Source organism: Agelaius phoeniceus, chromosome 1 (assembly GCF_051311805.1).
Source record: "Agelaius phoeniceus isolate bAgePho1 chromosome 1, bAgePho1.hap1, whole genome shotgun sequence".
NCBI classification, from domain to species: Eukaryota; Metazoa; Chordata; class Aves; order Passeriformes; family Icteridae; genus Agelaius; species Agelaius phoeniceus.
In genome coordinates this window covers 44746591-44774026 of record NC_135265.1, presented here as the reverse complement: position 1 = coordinate 44774026, position 27436 = coordinate 44746591, and the positions used below count along the sequence as shown (strand labels likewise).

The 27436-nt window shown below is 39.7% G+C and overlaps 1 protein-coding gene across 5 annotated transcripts in view; it reads right to left on the bottom strand.

Annotated features, from left to right (window-relative positions):
* The window catches only part of TMEM108 (transmembrane protein 108), a 162813-nt gene that overhangs the window by 60612 nt on the left and 74765 nt on the right, over positions 1–27436 (bottom strand). For all 5 annotated transcript variants that reach the window (XM_077177790.1, XM_054641409.2, XM_054641402.2 and 2 more), the window contains exon 3: positions 25400–25481. In XM_077177790.1, the coding sequence (XP_077033905.1) occupies positions 25400–25439 (40 nt within the window). In that variant the 5' untranslated portion in view covers positions 25440–25481. The remainder of the gene's footprint in view (positions 1–25399; positions 25482–27436) is intronic.

The following is a 27436-nucleotide window of genomic DNA, read 5'->3' as shown; positions in this document are numbered from 1 at the left end:
CAAAATTCCCATCGATTACCTGTCTATCCCATAATTGCAGAGAGATTATAGAAATTTCAAACTGAAAGATGTCTCCATTTTGTTAAACAGCTTCATTTCAAATCCATATGGAAAATATCAGGTTATGTTGCTCACATTTTTCTTCAATTTTTTTTTGGTGGACTTGGTGTATCAAGCAATTTTTATTTTATTAGAACAACTTAAGCTTGAAAACTTACATCCTGACTCAGAAGTAAGCTCTCATTCTTTAAAATATGTAAGAACTATATATACACTTCTAGACAGACAGATATAATCCTTTTCTGTGCTTCTGTATTCAGGGATGTTTAAGTGAAAATCTGCAGATAAATCTCCGGCTAAAAATGAAATTACTTTACCAGCTGTCCACAGCAGGGATGGTCTGTAACGCGTCTATTATCTCATCTGGTCTCACCAGCTAAGTATGGCTTAGTCTAGTGAATTCTAAGATGACAGACCTCTAAAAAACTGTAGGTTTTGGGTACTGCTGCCAGTTTATTTGTTATTCATAGGGTGGCACACTTCCCTCTCTGTCACTACAGTGTGACTCCTAGATGCTATAAGGAGGCTATTTTTTTTCAGATGAAATATAAAGCAGGAGAATAAATATGACTTGCAAGGGCGAGACAGGGATTTTTTTTTTCCATCAGCAGTAATAATAAACAATACATCTTTGTTTGAAGTTCAGGATTTTTTCTCCTCATATCTACTTGTGTTTTAAGTCCCTTCAGATGGGGGAACTGTCGTGACAGACAACTAAAATTTTTGAGCTTTTGGATTGTTCCAAAAACACAGAAAACTTTGGTGGAAGGGCACACAAGCTATTAGGTGAATACCAAATTTTTTGAGAGGTTCTGGATGGGAAGATCAAGGCAAAAAAATTACTTGTTCTTCCTTGTAATGCAGGCTGACAATCTAAAATTTTCAACATGAACATACTCCCATAATCCCATACTTCTATCCCACACAGAAGATCAGTCTATAAACTCTTCCAGTGCCTCAGACAGTACAGAATGTCAGGAAAAGCATTCAACATTCATAAACTGATGTAACTCAGTTGGATTTTTCCCCCTCCTTGATGGTATATAAGTTGGACCATTCAGCAGCCCAAAAATATCAAACTGGTGCACACACAGTACCACAGCCCTTACCCATGTGATTAGTTTCTGGGCTTTTGGGACTCAGCATGCAGAGCTGGGTTGGACTCCACATGCCCCAGCACTGGGGTCTCTTAGGATAGCATGCTGTGCTGCTTTTATCTTAATGTTGATTAGCACCATGCCATCATTTTTTTAATGTACAGAGCTGCACCTGCATTGTTTCAATGATGTACTGCCTGTGTTATTTCACAGGTAGGGTCAGCCAAGCAGGTCCTGTCAATGCAATGGTGTTTGGTCCCACTGAGCTCTTGCTGTGTTGGGCACCATCCTCTTCCTGCCAGTGGTGGAAGGCTCTAAGAGCGGAGCAGCAGTGGTGAGCTGTGCAGAATGTCTCTTGTAAAGCTTGTGACTAGCTCACAAGAGGAGCATTATGTAGGCATGAGTGCCTGCATGCACACAAGTACACAAGGAGCCTTATGGTTTGTCCTGCTGTGTGGTAAGAACACAAATCATTTAATCCACAGTGGCAGCAGATGTGGATGAGAATTTCAAGACAGCACTTGAAATCCAGGAGTAGCAAGAATCCATCCAAAAAGCTCTCCAGCATATCTTCTGGAGTGCTGGAGATTTGACTCCAGAGATGCCATTCCACCCACCATCACATTCTGCTGCTTTGGAAACCTCAGCCTTGTCCCATTCACATGAAGGGAAGCTGGTCCTGGTCTCTGGAAATACCTTTCCCCACGCCCACCATAACCCAAAAAATCTTAACATTATAAAATAGGATGATTTGCAGTCTGCATGGAAAGCAAAGTGATGGGATTCCTTGGGGTAAATGAGCCAGAGTTTGTCCTACACACCCATGCTCAGTAGACATGCCAGTCTGCAGAGCACACAATTTAGAAGTGCCAGGATTCAAAGATCCCTTCTTCTTAGAAAAGAAGCAAAACCCACACATTTAGGGGTTTTCAGGGAAAAGAAATCTACCAACTTGGTATTGACTGTCATTTAACCTACAGGCAAAGCTGTCAAGACCTTGTAATTACAACTACCTGAATTATACTGCAGGTATTGATCCTCCATGGTGTGGAACAAGGGTTATACTTTGACCCCACTATTCCTTTCCACAGAACAGCTGGGGTTTGACAACAACAGAGAATCAATGTCTGGGTAAAACATTAAGGAGCTTTTTTCCCTTCCAGTGATAATTCAATTCAGCAGCTATAAAGAAGAAGTTAATTCTTTGCCTGATAGTGTTTGGGTTTTCAGAGACTTTCTGCCCCACTGTTTCAGAAAATATCCCTGTCTAAAATGGACAGAGCACTTTATTCAAAATCACTAATTCCCTCCCATCAGTCTTAAGTGGGCCTCATTGTTTTGAGCCTCTTTAGGATATTTCAACTGAAAAATCATATTTCTATTCCAGTTGCTATGGAACAGACAGCCTCTCCTGGTGGAAAGAAGAGCTGGCACTACATTGTGGAAAAGAAACGTCCTATAAACATATTCTTTATTACTCATAAGGAAAGCTTGATTCTGACACGTATACAGAAATCAACTGGCTGATTTTTATGGAAGTGCTCTGCTTGATGAAGGAGGGAAGAACTTCTACAAAATAAACAAACTTCTACAAAATAAACAAACAGTAAATAATAATTAAATATAAAAGAAAAGTTCTAAGAATATTGAGGTTTCAAATTTAGGCTCACATCCTGCAATCTGCTTTGGGTATACTTCAATTTGGCTCCATGCAGAACAGCTTGGATGACTGCTGTCTTAAATTGGACCTAATTGCTTTGCTATCTGTGCAGGGGAATCTGGCCATGTGAGATCCCCCGCTCCCTTGCCAAATTCCAAGATTATTTTCTTGAAATGTCTAGGAAGATGGGAGGTGAGGGTATTTGGATGGGAATACCTATTTCTCACTGTAGAGCCAACACCTGGTGCCAGGGACTCTGCTCTTGTTTGGCTGTAAAGGGGCACCATGGTCATTTTGGCAGGTACACACAGCACATTAGACAGCAGTGAATCCATTAGGAGGATTTCACAGTCTGATCATTAAGAGTGCAAGGAGATAAAATAATAAAATTCCTCTGAATATAGGGCTTTGAGAATGAAAAGAGCCATAGAAAAGTCTCATTTTTAAAGTTCAAGCCTTAGATTCATGCCCTTCCGAGATTTGATTTAAAATTGCTAGTGCTTCAAGTACAGAAAATGTAAAATACCATAAACAAACACCCCTCCTAGTATCAACCAGTACAATGCTTAAGTAGCAGTTCCAGATCTGGAAGTGGTATCTTATGACTTATTATGAAGTTCTGTTCACTCTGAATACTAATGCTGAGAATATTAATTAAATTAATTAAATTAATTAAATATCTTCATTCCACCATGTTCATGGTCTCATCAGCACAAAGAAGTGCAATGTTCTTTTTCCCTGGCAGTAGCTAGCAGTAATTATGATTATATATTAAGCAATATAGTGATTTGTTATCATGAAAGGTTCCTCAAGCATACTTTCCAAGCCACTTCCAGCTTTGTGTTAAGAAAGAATAAAATGGGAGATTCACTCCTCATCAGGTTTCTGATCAGTGTTGGGAGAGACTGCCTGACAGAGCCAAAACTCCAAAATATGTAGTCTATTTACTGGAACCTTTAACTTTCCCTGGACAATTTCTGCAATGCACAGGAGTATTTGTCCATTGCATTTTACATCCAAACAAGTACAATGCACTAGGAGTGGGACTTGTGGATTAATGAGGAATAAATGAAGCTCAACCAAAACAAAGGTGGACAGACGAGAAAAGGAGACAAGGGAAAATTTTGTGGCCTTTACCACATAATTCTAGCTCTGTGTCATACAAATTAGGTTTCATGTCCTGTGTAGTCATGAGGTATTGGAAGAGATAAAAATAGACCTTAATTGGTATTCCTTGGTAATTTCTATACAAAAGGTGTGACTTAAGAGAGGACTATATGAGGCCTGGAAAGTATGACATGGGAACATCTGGAGATAATTGGGAGAGTGTAAAAATAAACTGTATAAGTAAATAATTTTTTTCTGTTTACAATGTCTGTGACTTTGTGCTAAACAAGCAGTTTTATAAAATCAGCTTTTAATAGCAGAGTATCAAGTGAATGAGTGTGACTGGGCTTGGCATGTGGCACCAAAGGCTTTGTAAGCACAAAGCTAGGAGCAACATCCCCTCCTTCACAGGTACAGTACAAGCTCATCCCCAGACAAACATTTTGCACTCACATATTCACCATGCCAAGCATGTCCCCAGGAGCCACAGCCAGAGCAGGATAACCATTCTGAGCTGATAAACCAGCTCCTGTTTCTCTCAGTCTCTCTCTGTATACATGCAAAGTCTTAATCATGCCACTAACTCTACTCCACACATGGAAGAAAAACCAAAAAGTCTGTGGGTCAGTGTGAAAGCTTGTTTAACTGCAATTTGCAAACCAATACGAACAAGAGAAATGGGGCAGTGCTGAGTCTGTTTTGCAGAGGATGGTCTGACTGGACTTGAAATCAGCTCTTGTTTTCTTCAAATATTCTCTTTCTGAGCAGCCTCCAAGGCACACTCAGGCTCACAGAGAATAAGTGGTTCCTTTCCTGCTGAAGCTCACCAGCACTTAAAGACCTTTTCATCTGCAACTGCTGCTGAAGGCAGTTGGCTTCAATTTAAAAAGAAAACCCACGGGATGACATTAAAACACCACATTACTTATGGCCATGAGTTCTGCTATGTTTGCACATCCCAGTCTCTGCACAGGACGTGGGCTAGGCAGGGATGGTGAAACAGGGCAAAAGATGGAGCAAGTCTTTCAAGACCAAAAGGGAGATTTAAACATGGAAGCTGGCAGTGGAGCCAGTTATTCAGAGCAAGATCTCAGCCCTGCTTTGCCATGTTTGAGACAAAACACGGCTCCTAGCTGGAGTAATGCCACTGGCCATGGTCAGCAAGCTGAGTAAACGCGAGACCAAGAGAAGCTGCACAAGGAGTACAAAAATAAATGACAAATAAGGAAACGGTCAAAAAAAAAGTACATGAGACAGTAAGAAAATCCAACATAGCCAAAACCACCCAACATAAATAAAGAGGATTTGAGTCTGTGGTTCTTAATAGAATGTACAATCTCACCTCTTCCAGGGAAAGTGAGTAAGGAATAGGTGCACAGAAACATTTCAGTGTGTGCTCAGTCTACCCATTCAGTACTATGGTATGGTATGAGACACAATGTGATTATACCACAATCTTGGCCAGCTTCTAACAAAGATGCCAAGTGAGGAGAAGGGGCAAAGGTTTCAGTATACACTAAAAAGGGAAAGAAGCACACCTATTTCATTGTCCTGTGGCAGGAAATTATGTCCTACCATGGGCTCAACAGGCACCATTTCACTGTAGTTTATCTACTTTGGGGATAAAGACTCCCTTTGTACATATAACTTACGTGTTGCTTTTCTCCCTCACACAACCACAGTGATTACAGGGAAATAGGGGACTTCTGCCTCTCCTGAAGATAAGCTCCCTATGGGAGCAGAGTGCTTATCACACAGCAACTATCTGCAGGATTTACAATTACTACACAGTTCTGAGTGAAATAAAAATCAAGGTATTTACTCTTTGCTGCTTATTTTTAATTTCTACAATACTAAAGACCAGAAAGAAGAAAAATTAACACGGGATCAATTTTGCCCCTAGTTCAGTAAGCTAGGCTGGTTGACAAACTGAGTGAAGAACGTGCACTAAAGAACTGAGTGGGCCTTAAGGGTAGAGTTTAGAACCAAATCTCAAATCAAATCTCCCTCCAATCTTGAAGAAGCCAGTTCCTACACTGTTTCATTTTTCCAATGCTAAAATAATGCTTTTGCTCATCTTCTCTCAGTTAAGATTTAAAATGCATTAGGATCCAGGATGGTATTGCACATATGTGCACAGGGTTTGAAAAATGAGCCCTTCTCCTGCTTGAACACAAAAAGACTATTATTATCATCAGAAATAATAAGCTGCAGAAAGTTTTCCTTAACTTTTGTGCCTTTGTCCCTGGCATTTGAGGAGCACAACCCTGACAATGGCTGTATTTGAGAGAAACTTTACTGGTAGCAGTAACTTCACCCTCCTCACCTTAAATAGCCCCATTTATCTCCACATACTGATTTCCAGTGGTTCCTGAAAGGTGTGAGAGAGAGAGATTGATGGATCTGTTCACAGGTGAGAGGAAGAAGCTTCCCAAAATTAGTGTGTCCTTTTATGATTCCATTACTGTGGGCAAGACTGCTGCTGTGGTGACTGCAGAGCTCCTCAGTGGTCATATCATGGGCTCTGTCATATCAGAGATCAGCCTGGTCCCTACACCCTGGCTGTGCAGTCACTTAGCTATCTACACTTATCACTGTATCTAACCTTTAGCTGCTTGCTGGCTGAGGCTAAAGGAAGAATTGGGACCCTTCCTCTAAACCACACAGCTCTTTCTGCTACAGAAGAAGAAAGCCAAGTGCTGCATAAAAGCCTGGATTCTTTTTCTTTCCATTTTCCCATTATATGAAATGTTCTTAGTAGAGATTAATGTCTGTTCGTGATCAGGCATTACTTCATCCAAGAAAGAAGGAGAACTATTCAGCCATCACTCAGAGAAATAAAAGCAATCTCAGGTCAAATCATCATTCTCCTGCTTTGATCAAGTCACCCTCTGAACTAAGACCACTCAAGGAAAAGCAAATGTTTTGAGGAAAACTTCAGAATCTGGGCCAGGTTCACCAAAAATCAACCACAACCAGAAATTACACAGAAAGGCAGAACTCCAGCTCTGTTCTACCTCTGACTTGCTGAGGGTCTTCACATAATTTACATAGTAAGTAATCTCAGTTAGTAACCTGTAGAGTGTCCCTGTATGGATTTGGCTTCTTACCTGCAAAACAGGCAGAGAAACTAATTATACACATTGTTACAGCACCTATTTCTACCTGCAACACATATTTATAGCACATGGAGCACAGAAATAGTTACTGGGGATTAATTTGTGGATCTCACTAATGAGTCATCAGTTCTTCAGTTTATCCATCCAAGACACCACAAGACCCTCAGAAGAAGAAATAATGGACAGCATTTTTCTTGCATACCAGTTCATAATGTGTCTGAAGTACCAGAGAAGCACATTGCACCATGGAAAAGGGACTCACAAGGCTCCAGTGTAACTTGCTACTGTGCACAGCTATGATGAGGGTCAAAGGTACCTAAAATCATATGTCTGGACATTCCCCTGCCTGCCATCTGCTCCTCCTGCACCTACAGAGAGGTTAACCAGAGGCATCCATCTGTCACTCCACTCAACCTTCCTCCTTGTGCTGTGCATAGCTGCAAAATCAGTACACTTCAGGGGATCATTTTTTTACAGAGCATCCTACCCCAGCCAGATGTCCACTATTGGTCCTTCACATGACAATCAACCAGCCTAGATAGCTGTATACTATCTAGGGCTGTCATAAATAGGAAAAACTGATAGCAACTGCAGCAAAGTAGGGATATGAAAATATTAAAATAGTTCAATAGATTGGTTTTCTCATTGGAACAGATGCTGAGTGAAGCAGATCACATTTAACATCAGTGTAAATCCAAAGATGATCTACTGAATTAAATTTTTCTCCTCAAAACTAAATTAGAGCAACCAAGATGAAAATCTGAATCTGTGTTTTGATAATGCTTAAGTGCTGTACTAGCAAAAGAAAGAAGTTATCAAGAACCAGAAAATAAATTAAGAGATGCTTGATGGATTTCATTTACAGCATTTGTGTAAATAGCTGCATGTAAAAAAGGGCTTGCACAGATTTTACATATATATTTCTCTGAGACTACACTAATGTGGAAAACAGTAGGAACTTCCTTAAAAAGACACTTTAATGAATATCTACTAGCTTTAGGTTTTGCAAATAAATGTTCTACTAAATCTATGGGTTTGAAATACAGTATCAATATTTTATCAATTGCAGTAAAGCTGTGCCTAAAAGATGAGCATTACCTGACCAACTCCTGAAGAATAAACAGTGTGCTCAGTAACATGAACTCTAGCAGAAGGACACAAGAAAGCCAGACAAAATTTTCATACTTGCCTTGTGATTTATTTCCATGGAACAATAATAACTTAAACCAAGCTAATCATGCCCTTCTTTCTGTCCACTAAGAATCTGATTCAGTGAATTAAAGAAATTCCAATGGTCTGACACTGCTGGAAATATAGAGTATGATCTTTAGACTCAATAGAAGCAGTATTAATAAACTGCTTCTATTTGTTCCTTATGACAATGAAGCAATTTGAAGCTCATATATTAAAAGATGAAAATTCAGAAAGAACCCTGAAGGTGATACTCGGAACAGCAGTGATCCCAGGGTTTCCCTTTGGTGGCATATTTCTTTTTGTTGTGGAGTAAAAGCAGTATGTGTCAGGCTCTTGCATTCTTGCTCACTTTTGTGAGGTATTTTTTAAACAATACTAAAAACTAATCCTCCAATGCATCCACAATCGTAATTTCCAACACATCCACACTCCCATTATGCATTTATACTTCTGCCTTGTTCACTGACCTGTACTTGCTGAGCTTCCTCTTTACCAAAGCAGGTTAGTGATTTTAATCTTAATTTTAACAATGAGCTTTAGAGAAGTTCAGTACTAATTTTTTTCCTTCTTCAGATATTCTGGATCTTCTCTTCAGCTGGACCTTCCATTCTCTTGTTCATGCTAAGTATTTGATGCAGTGACTGCCAGCATAGACAGGGTCACAGAGAAATGGACAGACATTCTCTTTTTTTGAGGGAAGCAGCTTGGGCAGCCACAATTCTACCTAAACCTTGCAGCAGTCTCCTCACAGTCTGATTAATTCCTGTTCAAATGCTAGGAAATAAAATTAAAAGAATGAAAACTGCAGGTGTTTCATCACTGCCAGCGATGTTTTAGAGTATTGCAATCCCAACATACATTAAAAACAGCCCAAGGGTGCTTTTAGCATACTGACTTAGAACTAAGCAAAGCTCCTTTAAAAAAAGAGATCCATTAATCCCCTCCATCACAAAAACTGGCTTTAGAGAGGAGCCATCACAAATATAATTCCATTCAAAGCTGAGTAAATAGCTAGAAGGCTGCTGACATGAATACTATAGACATGAATACTATAGAAGCACAGCAGTCAGACATACATTCCCAAGGTCTCTCCTTTACATCATCTCCAAGCTGTGCTACTAAGCACTCTTTTGGGGTGAAGACTAGCCATCCATAGCACAGGTTAGCTTCTGCCTCTTCTGTGAAGGCTGTAGGAGATATAGGTTTGGTAACTTTAGTGTCTCCTCACTAAATAATTGAGAAGTTCTACAACATTTTTGTGAAATGCATCACAGCGATGTCTTCTCAAGACCACAGAGCAGCAGGGTATACACTTCACTCACACACATCTGCCACTTCTAGGTTTGTAGAGCATTAAATATGTTCCCAGCTCTTGCTGGGGATTGTAAAGGCTTTGGGCTCAAAACAAGAGTACTGAAATTCCACTGCCCTCACCAAACATTATTGCAACTGCAAAGTCACTGGTGACTCTCCAAGCTGTGTCCCTTGCTGTTGCAGCTCCTGGAGGTGGCAGCCTGAATGTATTATGGGCAAAGCTATGCATCTCCCCTTTTCCTGTTCAACAACCCTACCACATTCCTATGACAACCAGCAGTGCCAAAGTCCTCTGCAAATGAAAATAGGGTAGGAGAAGGGGAAGAAAGAGCAAGATTGATGCAGTTCATATCCGAACTTGCCCTAGAGGCATAACCTTAACAATCTACAGAGCCTGATGAGTGAACCACAGGGTAGGAGATGTGCTTAATGCACATACACAGGCTGAAATTCTCTTATGTTGAACAATGGACAAATAGATTAGAAAATGGAATAAAAATAAATTGATATTTTAAAACAGTGAAATATATGGCAAATTCAGTAGACTATGAGGTACCTCTCCCTGAGACACATACAGTTCTGAGTCCATTATTCTCACAGTTTATTATAAATTACAAAGTCCCAGACTTGTCAGAAAAATACATCTTCAATAGTGACCCAAAGCACTATGAATATCAGTGAACCTTTAATACAGCTACTGATTTTACATATGAAAATAGCAAGAGGTGCTTATGACTGGTGATTCATGCCTTCATTAAAACACTGTCTCTCAAACCAGACCCTGAAATTCATTGAAATTAACAGGGTCTTGAGATTGGAATGCATATTATAAATGAATGAATTTTTGATCTTATACAATGATAAATATTACACTATTGGCATCCTATCTTACCTGCACAAAAAAATGCTGCCTCTGCACAAATATATATTGGCTTAGAAAAGCAAACATAAGGATGTAAATTTCTGAAGCTCATTTACCAGAGGCTACCACAGTGTCCTGCCATAACTCAGTGCAAAGCCAGCAGTTCTGAATCTTGCAAAACTGAGACGCTCTCAGTTCAGTGTCTTGTGTATTTCAGGGCTGTCAAATGAAACCATTGCAGCTAATAACTTTATAAAGGCAAAATTTTCTCACTGCCAAATTCATGACTGTTTCCTACTCTTGCACAGATGCACTGTACAAAAGAGGTTTTGCTGTGGAAGATCAGCCACAGATGACTGGCCTCCTGGAACAGCTTCATTTTCTTTCTCACTACAGCTTTGAGGTGCAGGGTGCAACACTGATCTGAGAGCAATCTTCTCCTTCCCAAAACTCTTGCTGGGGGAGCTACCCTTGCCCACACCACTGTTCTCCAGGGTAGTATCCAAAAGGGACAGCTCTGTCAGACTCCCTTCTCTGCACTTCACAAGGACCATTCAGAAATGTTACAGTAAAAAATTCTAGTAGGGTCGTTCTTTGGCAGCTGTAAAGGAGTTACTTCTTTGGTAACTCATCCCTGGCTGTAGATGCTGAGTGACAAAATATATGGGACTGCAAGTCTGGGCAGGAGGCAATGCCAATATGGTCAGCAAGTGGATCTTGTGAGCATGGGGGGAGCAGCTGTGGAACTGCTTGACACTGTAAAGCAGAGAGAAGAACTCACCCTCTCTGACACCATGACAGAGGAAACCACACAAACCAAAGAACCTTTTCTCACATGATTTTCTTATTGCTGATTGTAAAAAAAAAGTCCTCTATCAAGTCTTCTTGGTTTTATTTCCCTAATAGCACAAGAACTTAAGAATGCAGAGTAAAACCGAGTGCTTAACATGGAATTGTTCTTAGTCTGTTTCCTTTTTTTAGTTTGCTTTTCTACCAAGCACGCCTACTGACGGAAACTTCCAAAACAAGAAGACAGACCCACAGGCAAAACCAGAATATTCAGTTTTCCCCCTTTGTTCCTTTCAGAAATCTCTTTTATGGAAATTTCCATATCTGGTTGTTAGGTGCTCTTGGCAGCAGAAAGGCTGACTGAGTATTTTTTATCAAATGCAATTTTTAAAAGCATTTTTTATGTTTTCCCAAAATGCATTTGTTTCAACAGCAGAAGATTTACTGCGAGTTTCAGAGTTATGTTCAAAATCCATGAACATGAAGGATATTGAAACTATTCAAAAACATACTGCTTTCTAAAGTAACATTAATAATACATTTGTAGGTATTGAGAACTACTCTGTACTAGTTGAGACGCAGTATGGATGCAATGTATTCATAAGCAATGTGGATAAATCACCTCAATAAATTCTCCATGCTATACTGTAATCTCCAGAAGCTCTCTGACTGGTAGGAATCAGCCTTGCTGATCCAACTGCAGTTCTTCACACAATCCTGTTATTCATCTGCCAGTGACACCTGACAGTGAAACAACCAATGTCTTTATACATCTGCCACCACAAAACAACTTTACTTCGCAAAATAACATCTCAGCTTTTTTTTTCAAAAAAACTAATATAAACCTCTATTCTTCTGCATATTTCTCCTGTGTCCTCCTCAGCATATCAGATCACACTTTAAAAATATAATTACCAGTGCTTTTGTTCTCAAAAAGGCAATAGTCAAAGCTTTTCAATAATTTCTACTTAATATTTAAACATAAGAAATAGTTCTGAAATTATCAGTGAAATGGGCACATTACATTAGTCCTTATGCTTAACAGCAATAAGCATCATATTCTACTCACAGCTGAATTTTAAAGAAATACACTTTTATAAGCTCATTCATTACTTTAAAAATCTTTTACTTTGATGATTTAGGTACCATGGTGCCCCAAGTCCTTGGTCTGTGTTTCTTGTTCTCTTGTGGATGCTGCTGCCCAGTGCAAACACACATGGATGCATCCTTTGCACCAGATCATGGGCTCAGTAACAACACCCTGCTGACAAAATATCACTGAACAGGAACAGAAGCTTTTGTCACAGCCTCCAGTCCAAAAAGTGGGACACACAGAGGCAATCTGGAGATACTCCAGGACCACGTGTGATCTCCGTTCCTCCATGGATATAAAGCTTGAATCCCTTCAATCCATAGAACAAAAGAGGCTTTACACTTGTCTATGCCATGCTAAAATGGATCATCTCTGCTAGACCTAAAAATTTCATCTTGAAACACTGAAGACTGAGATTTCCCAGTCTCCCATAATTGACAAGATGGGAAATAAGAGGGACTCTATCACATTTTGCTGCATTTTATGAAAAGCTGAACACAACCTGGGAATTGAATTTTGAGAGTAACATGTCTCTAGTCCATAAATTCCACATTGTTGGTTAAAGATGGTAAAGCCATAATCAAACACCACCTGATTTCCAAACAAGGATTTGGATTCATTAATTCATTTTGATTCATCTCCCATCCTCTGACATTTTGACAGCAGGCACCTGAGGGTGCAGAGAATGTTCCCCTTGGGGGACACATCCCTTCAAGGATTAAATGTAGGATTATTCAACCAGAAAATTTAATTTTAGAAGACAAGTACTAGGAAACTGATTTCTTTTTTTCATTTGCTCTTCACACTTCTTGTAGTAATCTGAATATTACTAAAAATAAAAGCAGAAGGATGGCATAACCAATGCCTGTTAATACAAAAATAATTGGCTTAAATGAGGCACACACTCATATGCACAAAAAATAAATGGCCCAAGAATTCTTTTGAGAGTTACAATATTTTTAGCCATATGGTATTTCTTATTAATTGTTATAATTACTAAATAAGAGCCAGAAGTATGCTCAGCAGTGTATAACACATCCAAATACTGTCAACCCCTAGCCTCAAATGCTTACAGTTCAATAGATAAGACATGCAGGAACAGGAGATACTGAGAAATTCAGTGGCAAAAACAACAGCCCAAGGTCTCCTGGATATTAGGAAGTGCTTTTGGCCCAACTCTTCCAGCTGCATCAGCTACATCCCTCCTCTGAGAATGACAAAAATGGGCTCTAAGCTTTTTCTCCTCCACAGAGTCAGCAGAGAAAAAAGAAGCGAGAAAAAAGACGCAAGAAAAAGGGAACGTATTTTGAGGCTTAACAATTCACACTGGCTCTGCAACATATTTTGGGCCCTTAGCAATTTATGCTAATTGACTGTAACCCTCAAGCTGTTCTTTCTGTGATGGGGCTGCTCTGGAGCACAGCCAGCCCATGGTCCACAGAAGCACAGGCTGCTGCGCTGAGCTGTGCCGTGCAGCTCTGGGTTGCCACAGAGCCTCTGAACCAGGGGAATAAAACTGAAAATTTTGATGCAGCAGTGAAAACCACTGTGGAAAAGGCACATTGCTCTGGTAGAACTGAAGTGCCAGAAGCAGGGAACAGCAGAAGTCTTTAAATGGTGTCACCACCTTCTGCAAGAAAGAGGGATTGTTTTCATGTTGGAAAAGGCTGGTGAAGACAGGTGCCCTGGAACAGAGAAAAGCTTATAGCTAGGAGCATTACGAGATGTTCCCAACAACAATTCAGACCAAGAGTTTTCTTTACAGCAGCCTTTCATTTCTGAAACAAATTTGCCTTGAAAGAAGTATTAGTCAAGCCTATGTACACTGCACCCCACTCACCCCAGGTTTTCTTTTTACATTGCAGCTCTGTAAACTACAAGGAAAGAAGACCTTCCTTTTTCCTGTAGGAGCCCTTTCTTTGACAATGCACACTAAGCATTCTCTGCCTTATCCTGTCTCCAGTTCATTCCCTTCCACCTCAGAGGCTAGAGGATTTATATCTGATTCCCTGTCAGTCACACACATGCTCAGCGGTGACTTTGAAACAAATGGTCCCAGTCATAAATGTCCCAAGGGCAAGAACAGATGCGCTGCAGTGTGCATTGCTGAGGCCCAGGGTTCTGTAACTCCTATCTTGTAGATGATCTCTCCCATAAGGGATTGCTCTGCATGAAAAAAAAAAGAAGAAAAAAGAGCTGCAACTGTCCATTCCTAATAAGCTGTAAACACTACTCCATTCCTGCACATCCTCCTTGTTTGCTCCTGGGAATCAGCCTTGGAGGATCCTCTTTCCCTAAGTACCTATTGCCCTTTCTCCAGCACAAGCTTCATCCTTAATAACTTTCAGGGCACCTCTGTGCAGTACAGACTGTAATGTGATTAACTTGATGCTTCACAACCTCAGCATTAAGAAGTAGGTCCCGGGGCAGGGATTTAATGTGAGGCTTTCAGGCATGTACAGAACCTTGATCAGAAAAACAGCTCTTCCTTCCTGAAATGGCACAACAAAACAGCTTTGAACTAGGTGAAATGGCCAGGTTCTCTAAGGAACAAATAGTGTCAAACCCCAGCACTGTTGAAGTGAACAACAAAAAATGGGAGATAATTGATCCATTCTACCTCCAAGACAAGGCTGAAAGCTCACAGGATTTTAAGCCACTTTTTTTCTCTCCCTGTGCTTTAAGGGAAAATTTAATCTGTCTATACAAATACAAGTGTTTTGCCCTGCAAGCATGGTGTTATTAATTTATCAGGTTCTCTTCTTGTTTGTTATCTTTACTTTCCTCTCTTTGACATCTTCATTGTGGTGTTTGTATGTTAATTGTTAATGCCCTCAGCAATGAAAAGCTGCAATAGCCTAATGAATTTGTAGCCTCTACAGGAGCCAGTGAAATCCAGTGCTTTAGAAGATAGTGCAAAGTCATCATCCTTCCCATGCAATGCTAACTTAAGGAAGCAGTGCCTTTTCCAAATGCATAAAGAATGAGAAACTTCAGATTAGAAAACCGAGCATCCCTCACAGGCTGGCTGCATGGGAATTCCAGCAGCAACAAAGCCATGGGTTTTACAAAATGGATTTATAGTGTGGCCAGAAATCATGCTGCTTTTTACAGTTTTACATCAAAGTACTGTCCATAATACTCACTGGTTCACTCTGAAAGTCACAATAAAATGTGATGTGAAGTCACCTAAGAGTTCACAAAAATTCCCAACTCTTTCAGGGTCTCCTGCAATGACTCATAACAACTGATGGCATTGGTCATCAACTTATTTAAGACCAATATTCCTCAGGGATGAGAGAGAATTGTTGGTTCTTTTTCTAGCAATAAAGAAGGTCTATGGGTTATCCTATGAGATAGAGTTTGTTGTGTGGTCTGAACATTTTGGTCTAAGCAATATTTTAGGTTTCCATGCAGAGCAAGCTTTACTTTGCCATAGGACACACATTTCTACGGATGATGGCAGTGGCTAGAAGGATATTTACATGTTGCTGCACTAGAGAGTTATGGAAAACAGTCCAATGAATACAGAATAGGCACACAATAAATCCAATCAGCACAAGTGTTTCAAATGGGTATGTGAAATATACCTAAAGATTGCAATTAAACCTGCAATAAGAAATGGATATATTTACTTTATTATGAATATATTTATTATGAGGAATATACAGCCATCTCTTTACTCATCCACACTGTTTTACTTCCTTCAACACACCTTCTTTTTTTGTTTTTCCCCCTTCCTTATAACTTGGTCTTAGCAAGCACTGAATATTACTCATATAATATTGAGGCAAAGTATTTATGCTCTGCATAGTATTACACAGTTTTGAACCAAAGTCTGCTCCCTTAAATTTGAGAGAAAGGGATCAGATTTTCCAAAATATCTTGGCACTCTGTATTATAGAGACGTGCCTCATGCACTTCTTCAAGCCACCTGCAGAAGTTTTCTGCTCCAGCCACCCGGAAGAAAGCAGGTTAATCTGCTTAGGTACTTAGGAAAATTCACTGAGTGCCAAAATCAGTTATTAAGCATGTGCTGATATGGAAAACCTGGCTCCAGAAATCCTGTCCTTGGCCCTGGATATGACCAAGAGCCTGGTCTTGAACAATAGGAATAGCTCAGTAATGGGAAAGCTGGCCAGGCTACACTGCACTATTCCTCCAAAACCTGAAGTGGTGGCTCCTCCTGGGCACTCGTGATGCACATGATGAGATACACACCAGTCAGAGTGGAGGGCCAGCACCTCAACCCCAAGGAAATATGGCCTCACTGTTGTGGTTCCCTTGCCTTCTCTAGCTGAAAGGCTGTGACCTGCTATAAACTTTTTCTCCTCATTTCCAGAACCTTTTGTGAACCCAGTAGAGGGACAGCTTTAAGTTACCAGAGCAGGGGTGGAATATTTTTCCTGCTAAGATCACTTTTCAAACATCTTGTGTAGGACATATAACAAACATCTTCCTCTTATCCAAAAATAATATGGGGAATAACATCATGTGAAATGAGACTGTGGCTTTTCCCAGACCTTAGGAGCACATCCTGCCCTTGAGGTTTCAGACATTACACACAGTTTAAACCAATAATATACTACAAAACAATACATTCATACCAATTATGTACAGGGCCTTGGTTTGTCAAGGAAGTTTTGTAGATGCTTGTCTTCAAATAAAGACCAGATGGATGCACTGCTTCTAGAAGCAAAGGCTTTGTTCCAAAGGCTAACTTGGATAATGATTCACACCAAGTTTTCTCACAGGTGGAGTTTTGAAGTCTTTCATTGAGTCAAATGTGCTTAAGTTCTTTGGAGAATTTTTGTAGATCCACTGAGGGTATCCATATATTTTCTATTTAGAGAAAGGACAGGGATAATACCCATCACATGCTGCTGAATTAGATGACACTTTGGTGTATGTGTATTTCTTCCAAACTGTTTCCACTGCCTTCAATGAGCCTGGTTTTACAAGTAAATTATTTACACAGCCTGCAGTGAACTACAATGGACACACAACACAACTGAGCAATGAAAGCTGCCATAACATCCACAGTTATGTCTTTCCTGCTCAAAAATAATGGAATGTAGCATGCCACGGGGTGGCTGGAGGGAGAAAAGTTCAAAGGCGTTGCAAGCAGTCAAAGACACTTTTAACATATAAAAGTTTCAGCACCTAAACACGGGGGTCTAAATTTTGCTTTGGTACTGATACCAGTGGTTCAAATCTTTGTGCAGGGCAGTTCTCACATGGAGAATATCAGATAACAATGTACCAGATTATCTAACAGCAATTTTTCTGTCTTTCCCATAGGAACACTGTCACAGCCATTGGATAATTCACAGACAGGAGACACCAGTGTGCATGTTGACATATAAATTTTCTTATTTCAAATTATTGGAACATAGTTCAATGGCAACTCGAGCCCAAGGCTAGTGGCTGCTGCAGGAGCAGTCAGGCTGGGGTAAAAACTCAATTTACATATTTAACCATCTCTGCTGAATTAGGCCTTGATTGCAATATTGTCAAAAACCATAACAATGTTTCTTAGGCACAGCCAGAAAGAAAAGAAGGCTTTGGAGAAAGAAATAAATGTCTGACAGGATATTTTCGTTTTATATTGCAACATATCGAAGCAATGAAGCTGGGAATATGAAGGCTGGGAATAAAATCCCAATCCCACTAATGTCAATGGGAGTTTTGCCATTGAATTCAATAGGACCAATATTTCATGGTTGCTAGATCTGCACAACAGCAACATTTCTTTCTCCACTTGGCACTGGGTCTCAAAACACACACATGAATTTGCACAGGCTGCTAAGTCTTTGTTCCTGAAGTTTCATTTCTGTTAGAGATGGATGAATAGACTTTTGAAAGGGAAATAGAGGAAAGTCACATTTGTACTCCTGCCTATTCACCCTCCCTCTAAAACATCTCTCTCAGGGCTTGAGGCAAACAGCACTGAATCTAAAACAGATTAGACAGATACGGTGTCATACAATGGGGATCGCTTCAGGTCCAAAACACAAATAATTCAAAACATAAGATGGAAGTAATACTGTGGATTTATATCAGATTATTGTTTTAACAAGGTGGTAAGGAATTTTAAAACCAAATCCTTGCAGCATTTTCAAATTTGGCTAAGCATGCATATTTATATGTATTTGCTTAATATCTCTTGGTTTTCTGGCATACTAATCATGGACATTGTTACCAGAACTGGTGTGTGAATGCTTGATGAATATACACAACTGGTGTGTGAATGCTTGATGAATATAAACACTGTGAAGAAGCCGTGCTCATTAATTTTGAAAAATCTACAGGGTTCTAGTGCAAATAGCACCAGTATAAGCATAAAATTGAAGGTTCTTAATAACAAGAACATTCTCAGACTATCAAATGATAAATGCAAAGGCATGAATCACTTGTTTGCAAATAGAAAGAGCAAATATAATAACGCAACTGCCTGTTGGCTTTTTATCCCAAATTCAGTGTCAAGGACCTAAACCATGACTTGATATTCTACAGCCCCAGGCCTATTCCACATTTTTCTGTGTCTTTGAGCAAATCCTCAAGAAAAGTGGAGAACTTTACACAGTATGTTAGTTGTTTGTGTTGTTGCTATGTCCTGAATTTTTATCCGCTCTTGGCAAAACAAGGCAGAAGATCCCCACCCCACAGATGGACCTCAAACTTGTTAAAGAGTTCACACTATCTGTGAAATCCTACCAAACTGTAATGCCTTTAAGGGTACAGCTCATGGAACCAGCAAATTTAAAATAAATACTGCAAGCTATTCATGGGAACAATCTCAGTTTTGGAATGGCGAGAGCCACCCGATTCACAGTTTTGCTTATTCAGGCAGCAAGCAGGAACCCTCCCTCTTGTGTGTGTGTGTGTTCAAGCTGAAATCTCACTAAAGGGCACATCAAGGACACTGGAGCCTACATCTGATAAGAAAATGTAAATTCTATTTAGTTTCTTTATAAGGTGCATTGGTTTGCTTTTAAAGTCCCCTTTTATAAGGTCTGTTTTTCAGGACAGGAATCCAAAATGGAAGGTTGCAGCTTTTTTCAAGAAGGCAGTTTTTGCTGAGAAACTGAAGCAACAACCTTTAATTGAATTCTGGGAAAAGAAAGTGTTGAGGGACTGCTTGCTGTGAGCTGCCCGATGGGCAGGCTGTTACCAAGCCACGTGACTCTCAAACACAAATGCCTCAGCCCAGTGAGTATCCCAAAAAGCTTTGTACATGATACACTGCATAGCCAGAGGCTGTTTACCTTTCTAATTTTTAAGCAAACCAGATGGAATCTGTTTGCTGGATAACCACTCCCTGCTGCTGTCTCTGCTCAAGCTAATACCTGCCAATCTAACAGAGCACAACAAAAATGCTGTTTTCTTTCCTCTCTGTGGGTCCTTGTGAATGACAGGAAGACACTCTCTGCTGATGTGTATCAAGTGATCCCCAGTACTTTTAAGCCCATGTCAGCTGTGCATCTCTAGCGAATGGATTAATTATACATGGCTAGTGCAAGCTGAGAGCTCTCTGTGGAAGCAAGCAGGCTCATTTGCACTAAGGACACAGTACCTAGTGGTCACAGGAACAGAGGGTTTGATGGGAGCTTTTGAAATCATCTAGATGACCTTTGTCTCCCCTGAGAGATGGGGTTTTTTTCCATTTGGTGCTTCAGTGGCAGACTTAAATCCTCCTGACTAGCCTGTTCTAGGGTTTCAATACCTTAACCTGATAAAGCATTTTTGCCTGATGCCTAATGTCAAGCTACCTGCTCTATAAATCCATTTCTTCACATCTCATCTACTGCTCTGGGCAGAGAACAGTTATTCCCCTGCATCTGGCAGCAGTCTTTCTTGTACTGTTACCATGCCTCTTCACTTGCACTAAATGAGCCATGTGTAATTGTATAAACGAGCCATCAGTGCATACCATCTTATTAATAACATGTAATTATTCACAGACAGCACTTGGCAATAGAAAGAAAAGCTGGTGGGTGTGGGTTCCTACCAGAGGCAAGAGGCATTAGGAGGCTGCTCAACACCTTTCAGAAGGCACTTAAAACTGGGACTTCTCTAATGCAGGAATTTTACAAACTCACATTACTTATCAAATATTTACGAGAAGAGAGATAAGCCCCTGGACTTGCTTCAGACTGGAATGGAGTGCAGGCCTGTGCTAACCCTTTCTAAAGTTCAGGGTGAACTTCACTGCAAAGACTTGACTGAGAGGCAGCCAGGCTGCCAGTTAACACTGGGGAAGGCAAGCTGCATCCACAGCAAGGGGAAACGAGACTTGTGACAGCCTGTGTTGCAAGGCACCGCCACTCACAGCCATTTTTGCTCATTTTACTACAGAGAGTGGTACATTCTTGCAAACAGGAAACTCTTTCTATTGATATTACTGGGCATCCTGCCAGGCTTCTGAGATGAAAGAGTGATACTTGGGAACACACTAAGTGATAATGACATGAAGAAGCACTCAGATGGCCGATTTCAGATGCTGTGGTGTGACAGGTCCTCACACAGACCCTAGTGCTGTAAGTAAACAAGAAATAAAAGTCCTTGCACTTTTTCAGGAAAATAAATGCCTGAGGAATAAAGTCTTATGTAGAGGTTGTGCACCAAAAGCTTCACCATTACATGTCCCCACATTTTTCTCTAGCTTACATGCAACTTAGAAGCCCTGAGTAAACAGTGCATGCATGGCAAATTATGATGCGCATGTTTTACTACAGAAAATGCAGACATATTGTGGCTCATGCTGTAGGGCTTAAATCATCACATTAGGTCTTTATAAAAAACAGAGATCGCTCAGCCTCCTGGGAAAGACATTTGCATCTTCATCATTACAGATGCAACAAACTTCATCCATAAAGATGTGCCTAGAACAAATGGCAGCAAATTGTGGACACATGTTTTGCTTTAATTGGTCCTCATCAACTCAATCTAGCTAGTGACTTCAAAGAGCTCTTACTAAGAAACCACTTCCAAATTTTTTGTTTCAATCTTTTTTGGCTTTTTTTTTTCTTTTAATGTCTTAAGAAATTTCAGATTAAATAGGATCTTTGACGATACAGTATGAAAGCACTACTTCTTCATAGTTTTACATCACAAGTTTAATTACTTATTCATAAATTATGAATGACTAGAGGTAAAGTAGCATCACCCGGAGTCCCTGTCCTGGCCCAAGTGTAGTGCTACAATTTTCACAGACTCTACCCCTTGACAGCTGGGATCAGATTCAAGCCAGCTACAACTCTATTCAAAAGAGCAGCTGTTGCTAGTGCCATTTTCACATGCTATTCTTGATCAGCATGAATGGATGGAATGTGCTCTTTTTGGAAAGCAAAAGAGTATGGATGGCAATAGAATGCTTATATAACTCATGTGAAATTCACAAAAAAACCCAGACATAAGCTACAATCAAAATCTTATTTATATATGGGTCTGATTTTAAAAATACAACTAACAAATCCCACTGTTTGACAATCAAACCAATATCTACGTAAGTCTTTTCTTCCAACCCCAAAGCCAAGTTGCCCTCTAGAGTACAGAGTCCTACTGTCTCAGACACTGCACAAACACAGCTGAACACAGCACAGATGAACAGAGGTGGAAAAGAATTCACAGATGAGTGTAGCCACTACTGGCCCAGTAGCACAGCTGGGACACAAGCAATATGTGGCAAGACTCATACATAACAAGACACCAGTTTGGAGGTGAAACTGCTTCTTCCTACATTTCTTTGCCACAGGCACATGCACAAGCACACACAGAGTCTCATCTCTCCAGCTGATCACTGTTTCTACAAAAGCCACCACACTTTGTTGCAGATATCCTAGGTTTTCTGTGTTTATGCATGCCCTATGCTCCTATTTGCAAGAATGCATACATAGATCCCTTCTGTCTATAACCTGAACCTCAATCATTCACTCATGCCAAAGCAGACAATGAAAACACTGCCACGTTATCAAGGCAGCACCACAGACCCACTTGTTGCAGTTGCAGATGAGGAAGGCAGGCAGGTGGAAGACATTGGTGAATCAGCCCAAAGCAGAATGTCCTCTTTGGATAATTTCTCTGAAAATTTACTTTTTTCTTCAGCTGTATAGTAGCAGCAATTTTCCTCTTTTGTCCAAATGAAACAAATAAGACCATGCTGCAGGCCTTTCTTATACCATAAGGAACAGTCACAGGAAACACATTAAAGTAATTTCCTCTTCCTTGGACAGAATGCACTCTCTTGGAGGTTGTTTATAGCACTGTGATGTAACTGGGGAAAAAGTGAGCTTAGGTAACACACCTCGGTGCATCTAAAAGCAAGCTGAGATAATAGAAATTAAGTAACTTGCCTTTATAAAGGCTTTTTATAAACCAACCAGTGAAAACATTCATTCCAGATGCCCAAAATTCTTCTGATATAGCTATAGTTGCTGCTGCATTTGTTAATGAAAACTACACTTATTACAAGTTTTTGCTGCACTCAGAGAAATAAAGCATTTTTTTCTCCTGTCATCAGAAGCAGTAAGTTCAGAATCCATCTTTTCAAATTACATCAGAGAGTTGACAATATTGCTACATACTCATACTACATATGAATGTGTGTGCATATACATATATACAGTTTTCTCGGTTTTTCCCTCTTTATATTCAGTGTTCCTCTATTTGCCACATATCTTGTCAACATATGACCCTGAAAAATACAGTTTAAAGCAGCAGGCATAACAAAGGGGAATGTTGCCAAGCAGGGAAGTATGGTATTAAAAAAAATAAAAATAGTTACAGAAAGACTCAACACAGTGATAGCTTGAATTAACAGTATACCTTCCTTCTTTTCCCTACATGTTGATAGAAATGTATTTATACAGTTCTGCTTCATATTTCCTTTCCAATGAACCTAATGTTGGTCCAGAAACCAAGTTAGTTTTAGAGTTAAATCACATTTCAACATGGCAAAATGCAGCAATGTATTCTGGGTCCTTAGCTGTGGTAAAAATACCACAGCCCCCTCTACTCCCAATAGGTTCCTGGTTAAAATTCTCCTTGAGGAACTCTTCGTACATTGCATTCCAGCCAGTCAGCAAATCTGAGGGGGCCAAAATCATGCTGCTGGCCAGGTCATGTAGGCACATCTGGCCCAGATTTATTCTCAAGTAAAATAACCTTGGGTGCACCTCTGGAGCCTCCCCTCTAATGTCATGAGGACACACCTCTGTTTCCCCTGTGTCACAGGAGAAGCTGTACATAGGAATAAGAACATCAACCAATACAGCAAAGCAAAATGAAATCTCTCACTCTATACCCTGACAATCATGAGCAAAGCAAAGATATGATAGTAACCAGATTTCTGTAACAGCCCACAAAATATTCCTTAGATTTAATTTTCACACAATCCAATATATCCAATAAAATAACAATCCTTCCATTGCTCATTCCAAGTATACTAAGCATGAGTTTCTGGTTTTTCTCTTGATTTGGCCAGAATAAGGGAAATTCATACAAAATTGTCTTTGAAAATATGTATATTGAAGTGAAACATTCTGCCAAATAGAAGTGACAACATGTCGCAGACTGTCGCTGTCGAGGCGGTCACGACATAAAGCAGAGACCACAAGCAGTCTCAGTTGGCAACACTTTATTATTGAATATGGCTGATTTTTATACACATTCCAATTGTTTATTCTTCTTCTATCTTTACTATTGGCCACAATAAATCAACATAATACTATTGGTGAGAAGTTATGGTGACTTAATTAACTTTCTAAAAATGTTTCATCCAGCTGCAAAGTTCTTCTATCCCTCCTCTCTTGGTCTCCTTGGTTACAGCCTTGGAGAGAGCTCCTTATCAGTTTCTTCTTACTTCTCAGCTTCTTCTCGCTCCTTTAGCTAACAGGCCCACTGTTAGCCCCTTCCACAGCAGACATCTTTTTATGAAAATCCTTTCTTAGGATTTTTTCTTCTTGAGAAGCTGAGAAGCTCCAAGAACAAAATGTAAACAATGGTTACCTGCTGCTGTGGAATGCAGCAGGTGGATCCGTGATTGGTCTTGTGTGGATGTTTGGATTTAGTGACCAGTCACGGCAGAGCTGGCTCTCTCTCTGTCCGAGCCAGCTGCCTTTGTTATCATTCTTTTCTATTCTATTCTTAGCTTAGCTAGCCTGCTGAGATGAAACTTTCCCTTCTATTCTTTTTACTATAGCTATAATGTAATATATATATCATAAAATAATAAATCAAGCCTTCTGAACATGGAGTCAACATTCTTGTCTCTTCCCTCATCCTGAAAACCCCTGTGAACACTGTCACAACAACATAAAAAAAAACTGTTTTTTTTTTCCATTTTTACTGGAAATTAGCAATTTCCCTTGTAAAACATGAGAGCAAGTGGTTGTACTTACATTTTATCTAGTCCTACTTTATTTAATCTCTACAATTTTAAAGAAAAGTTGTTGCTTATGACGCTTGCACTGAAAATTGTCAGTTTATAAAAACGCCCCAACAGTGTCAATACTGTTTTACAACTAAAACTTCCCCTTACTTCCATGAACAGGGGAGCCAGCCCTTGTCCACACAGCCTAAATTCCACCTGATGTTTTTGCTGGACTTTCACATTGGATGGACTCTTTTGAAAACCAAAACTTAGAAAAAGAAAGAAACTTGTCAGGAAGTGACACAGAATTTAGGGCTGTGTGAGACTAGACTTTTCCTCACTCACACATCTTTTACTGAGTGGCAACCACCAGAAATGCCAAGTGGGATGGATCTCTCTTCCAAAAAATGTTGTGTTATTTCTTCCAGCCTTCTGTATTTTCATTTCATTTTTCTGAGGGGGATAGTTGCCTCACTTGCAAAACACAGCAAATCAATTCTATTCTTGTACAAAACTCTGCAGAATCAGCTGATCCTTTAACTCATTTTTAATACATCTCTAAATATCTCAGACAACAAGATAATTTAACTTTCATATGGTTCCTCCAGGTACCTGAAGCAAGACATATGGTTAAATACTTCCCTGAATTGTGCCCCGCATAAATATTACTGTCTTACATAAGGATTTGAATAGTTTCTTTCTTACAGAATAAAAAATTAATATTTACTTACTAAACAGTTGGCAATAGAGGACCTGTAAGCTTCTCTTCATGGTATCATGTGGTCCTGCTGGTCTGCCAGTTTATTCATGATTCTGTTAAAAAAAAAAAGTAAAGAGAAGGAGAAAATTATGTTTGAAAAATATAGACTGCCTTGTTGTACCTGTTCATTACAAAGTCAGATGAAGCTTCACAGGAAAATTGTATTGATAAGCTTTGGGAAATTGCCTGACTGTCCTCTGCTTTCTTTGGCCATGCTCTCCAACACCTTGGCAGGGAAGGATAGAGTCATGGCCAAACAGGGAAAAATTTCTCAAGAGTATGTGAAATAAACACACTGAAAATTACTTTCATGTCATGCTTATGTCTTGATAAAATTAATTTCATCAGAGTCTTTTTAGTTTGGAGGAAGGGTCCCCAGTGGAGAAGCAAACACAAGATGCAGACACCACCAGGCAGATGTGCTGGGCCCATGGGGCTGTAGTTTTCTCCCTGAGCCTCCCCTTTTCACATCCCTCAAGAAGTACTACACAGAGAAAGCCCACCCCCTCCTTTCCCAATGAAAATTTCAGTGGTGCCAAAGCAGAGGAGATCCCAAACTCTGCTGAAATCTCTGCACAGAGGGCAGCTTTGTCCTGGCATTTTTAGCTTTATTTCAGTCAGCTGTTGTAGGTCATATTCCTTCCTGATATACCCCATTGGCTACCTGGGCTGGAGAACCTTCTCTATGTCTCTAGACATTTTCTGTTTCTTCTAAATTGAACTGTCTTGGTGCAGAAGGGGATCTCATAATTCTTGTGCCTGCTGTCTGAAAATGTGATGTGGCAAAAACATGTGACCAACTTACCTCCCTGCCTTTGCCCACTTGGGAAGCATCTAATAATATTTTATGAGTCCTCAGATGGTATTTTCAAATACTTGACATGGATATTTTTCCACCTTGGTTTAAAAGATACTATGAAAAAATAAATCCCAATCATGCTGATATTAATTATTCACATTGTGTGGAAAATAAACGCATAAATCATAAGTGAAAAGCAAATGTGGTCCCAAAGCAATGCTGTGAGTAATGTCTCACCAAGTACCCAAAGACAACACAACATTCAAGCTCTTTTTTTCCAGAAAAAATAATTTGTGAAACATTCAAAACTAACTGTGAAAAGCAGGACCCTGAGATCACCTCCTTAAAAGTCCCCTGGTCAATATTAAAAAGCATGTAGTATCCTCTAGCTTTCAGTTCAACACATTTTCATTTTCTGAACTCCTAGGGACATTTCTGAGTCATTTTAACATGCATAAAAATCTTTCAGGGCTTATTTAAAATGCAGTCTTGAAGACAGAAGATAAACAAGTCAAACCAATGAATAACACCTTTGAACTGTATAAATGCTGCAAAGCTTGTGAAAACAGAGCTCTATTTGACTTTTATGTGGAAAACTCAAAAGGATCATGACTTTTCTTGCCCATAACAAAAGATGCTTGGGTTTTGTTAAGTTATTCCACACAGAAATTTATGCACACAAATGCCATGTAATTGGATTCCTCCACACTTTCCATTTAACACTGGACCTTAAAAACATCTCTGTAACTTGCAGAAATGTCAGTATTTGCAAGGCATTTTCTCCTAAATGGATGCAATCACCTGTGAATTAGTCTATCATTTTTAATCAGAATTAGTGTTCATTTTTAATCAGAATTAGTGACACAGAGCAATAAAGTTAGTGCAAGTTTGTAGATTCATGCTATAGTTTTATCATGGAAACTTGCTGAGGGACTTCTGTTTACCTCTTTTTTCCTATGGGTTACCAAATGATGAAACAGATGTAGTAAAAAACCTCTGTCTTCATGTACAAACAGACGTCATATAATCTATTACAGCACTCTTCAAAGATGCATATATTATAGGCCTGTGTTTAGCAGCCACTAAGATATTAATAAAAATATATGCAGGAAAAGACAAGAACAGATAAGCCACTGACAATGTAGAAACCATACACACAAGTACTCCTCCAAATTACAAATGAATTGAGTTTGTATCAAAACAGGATTT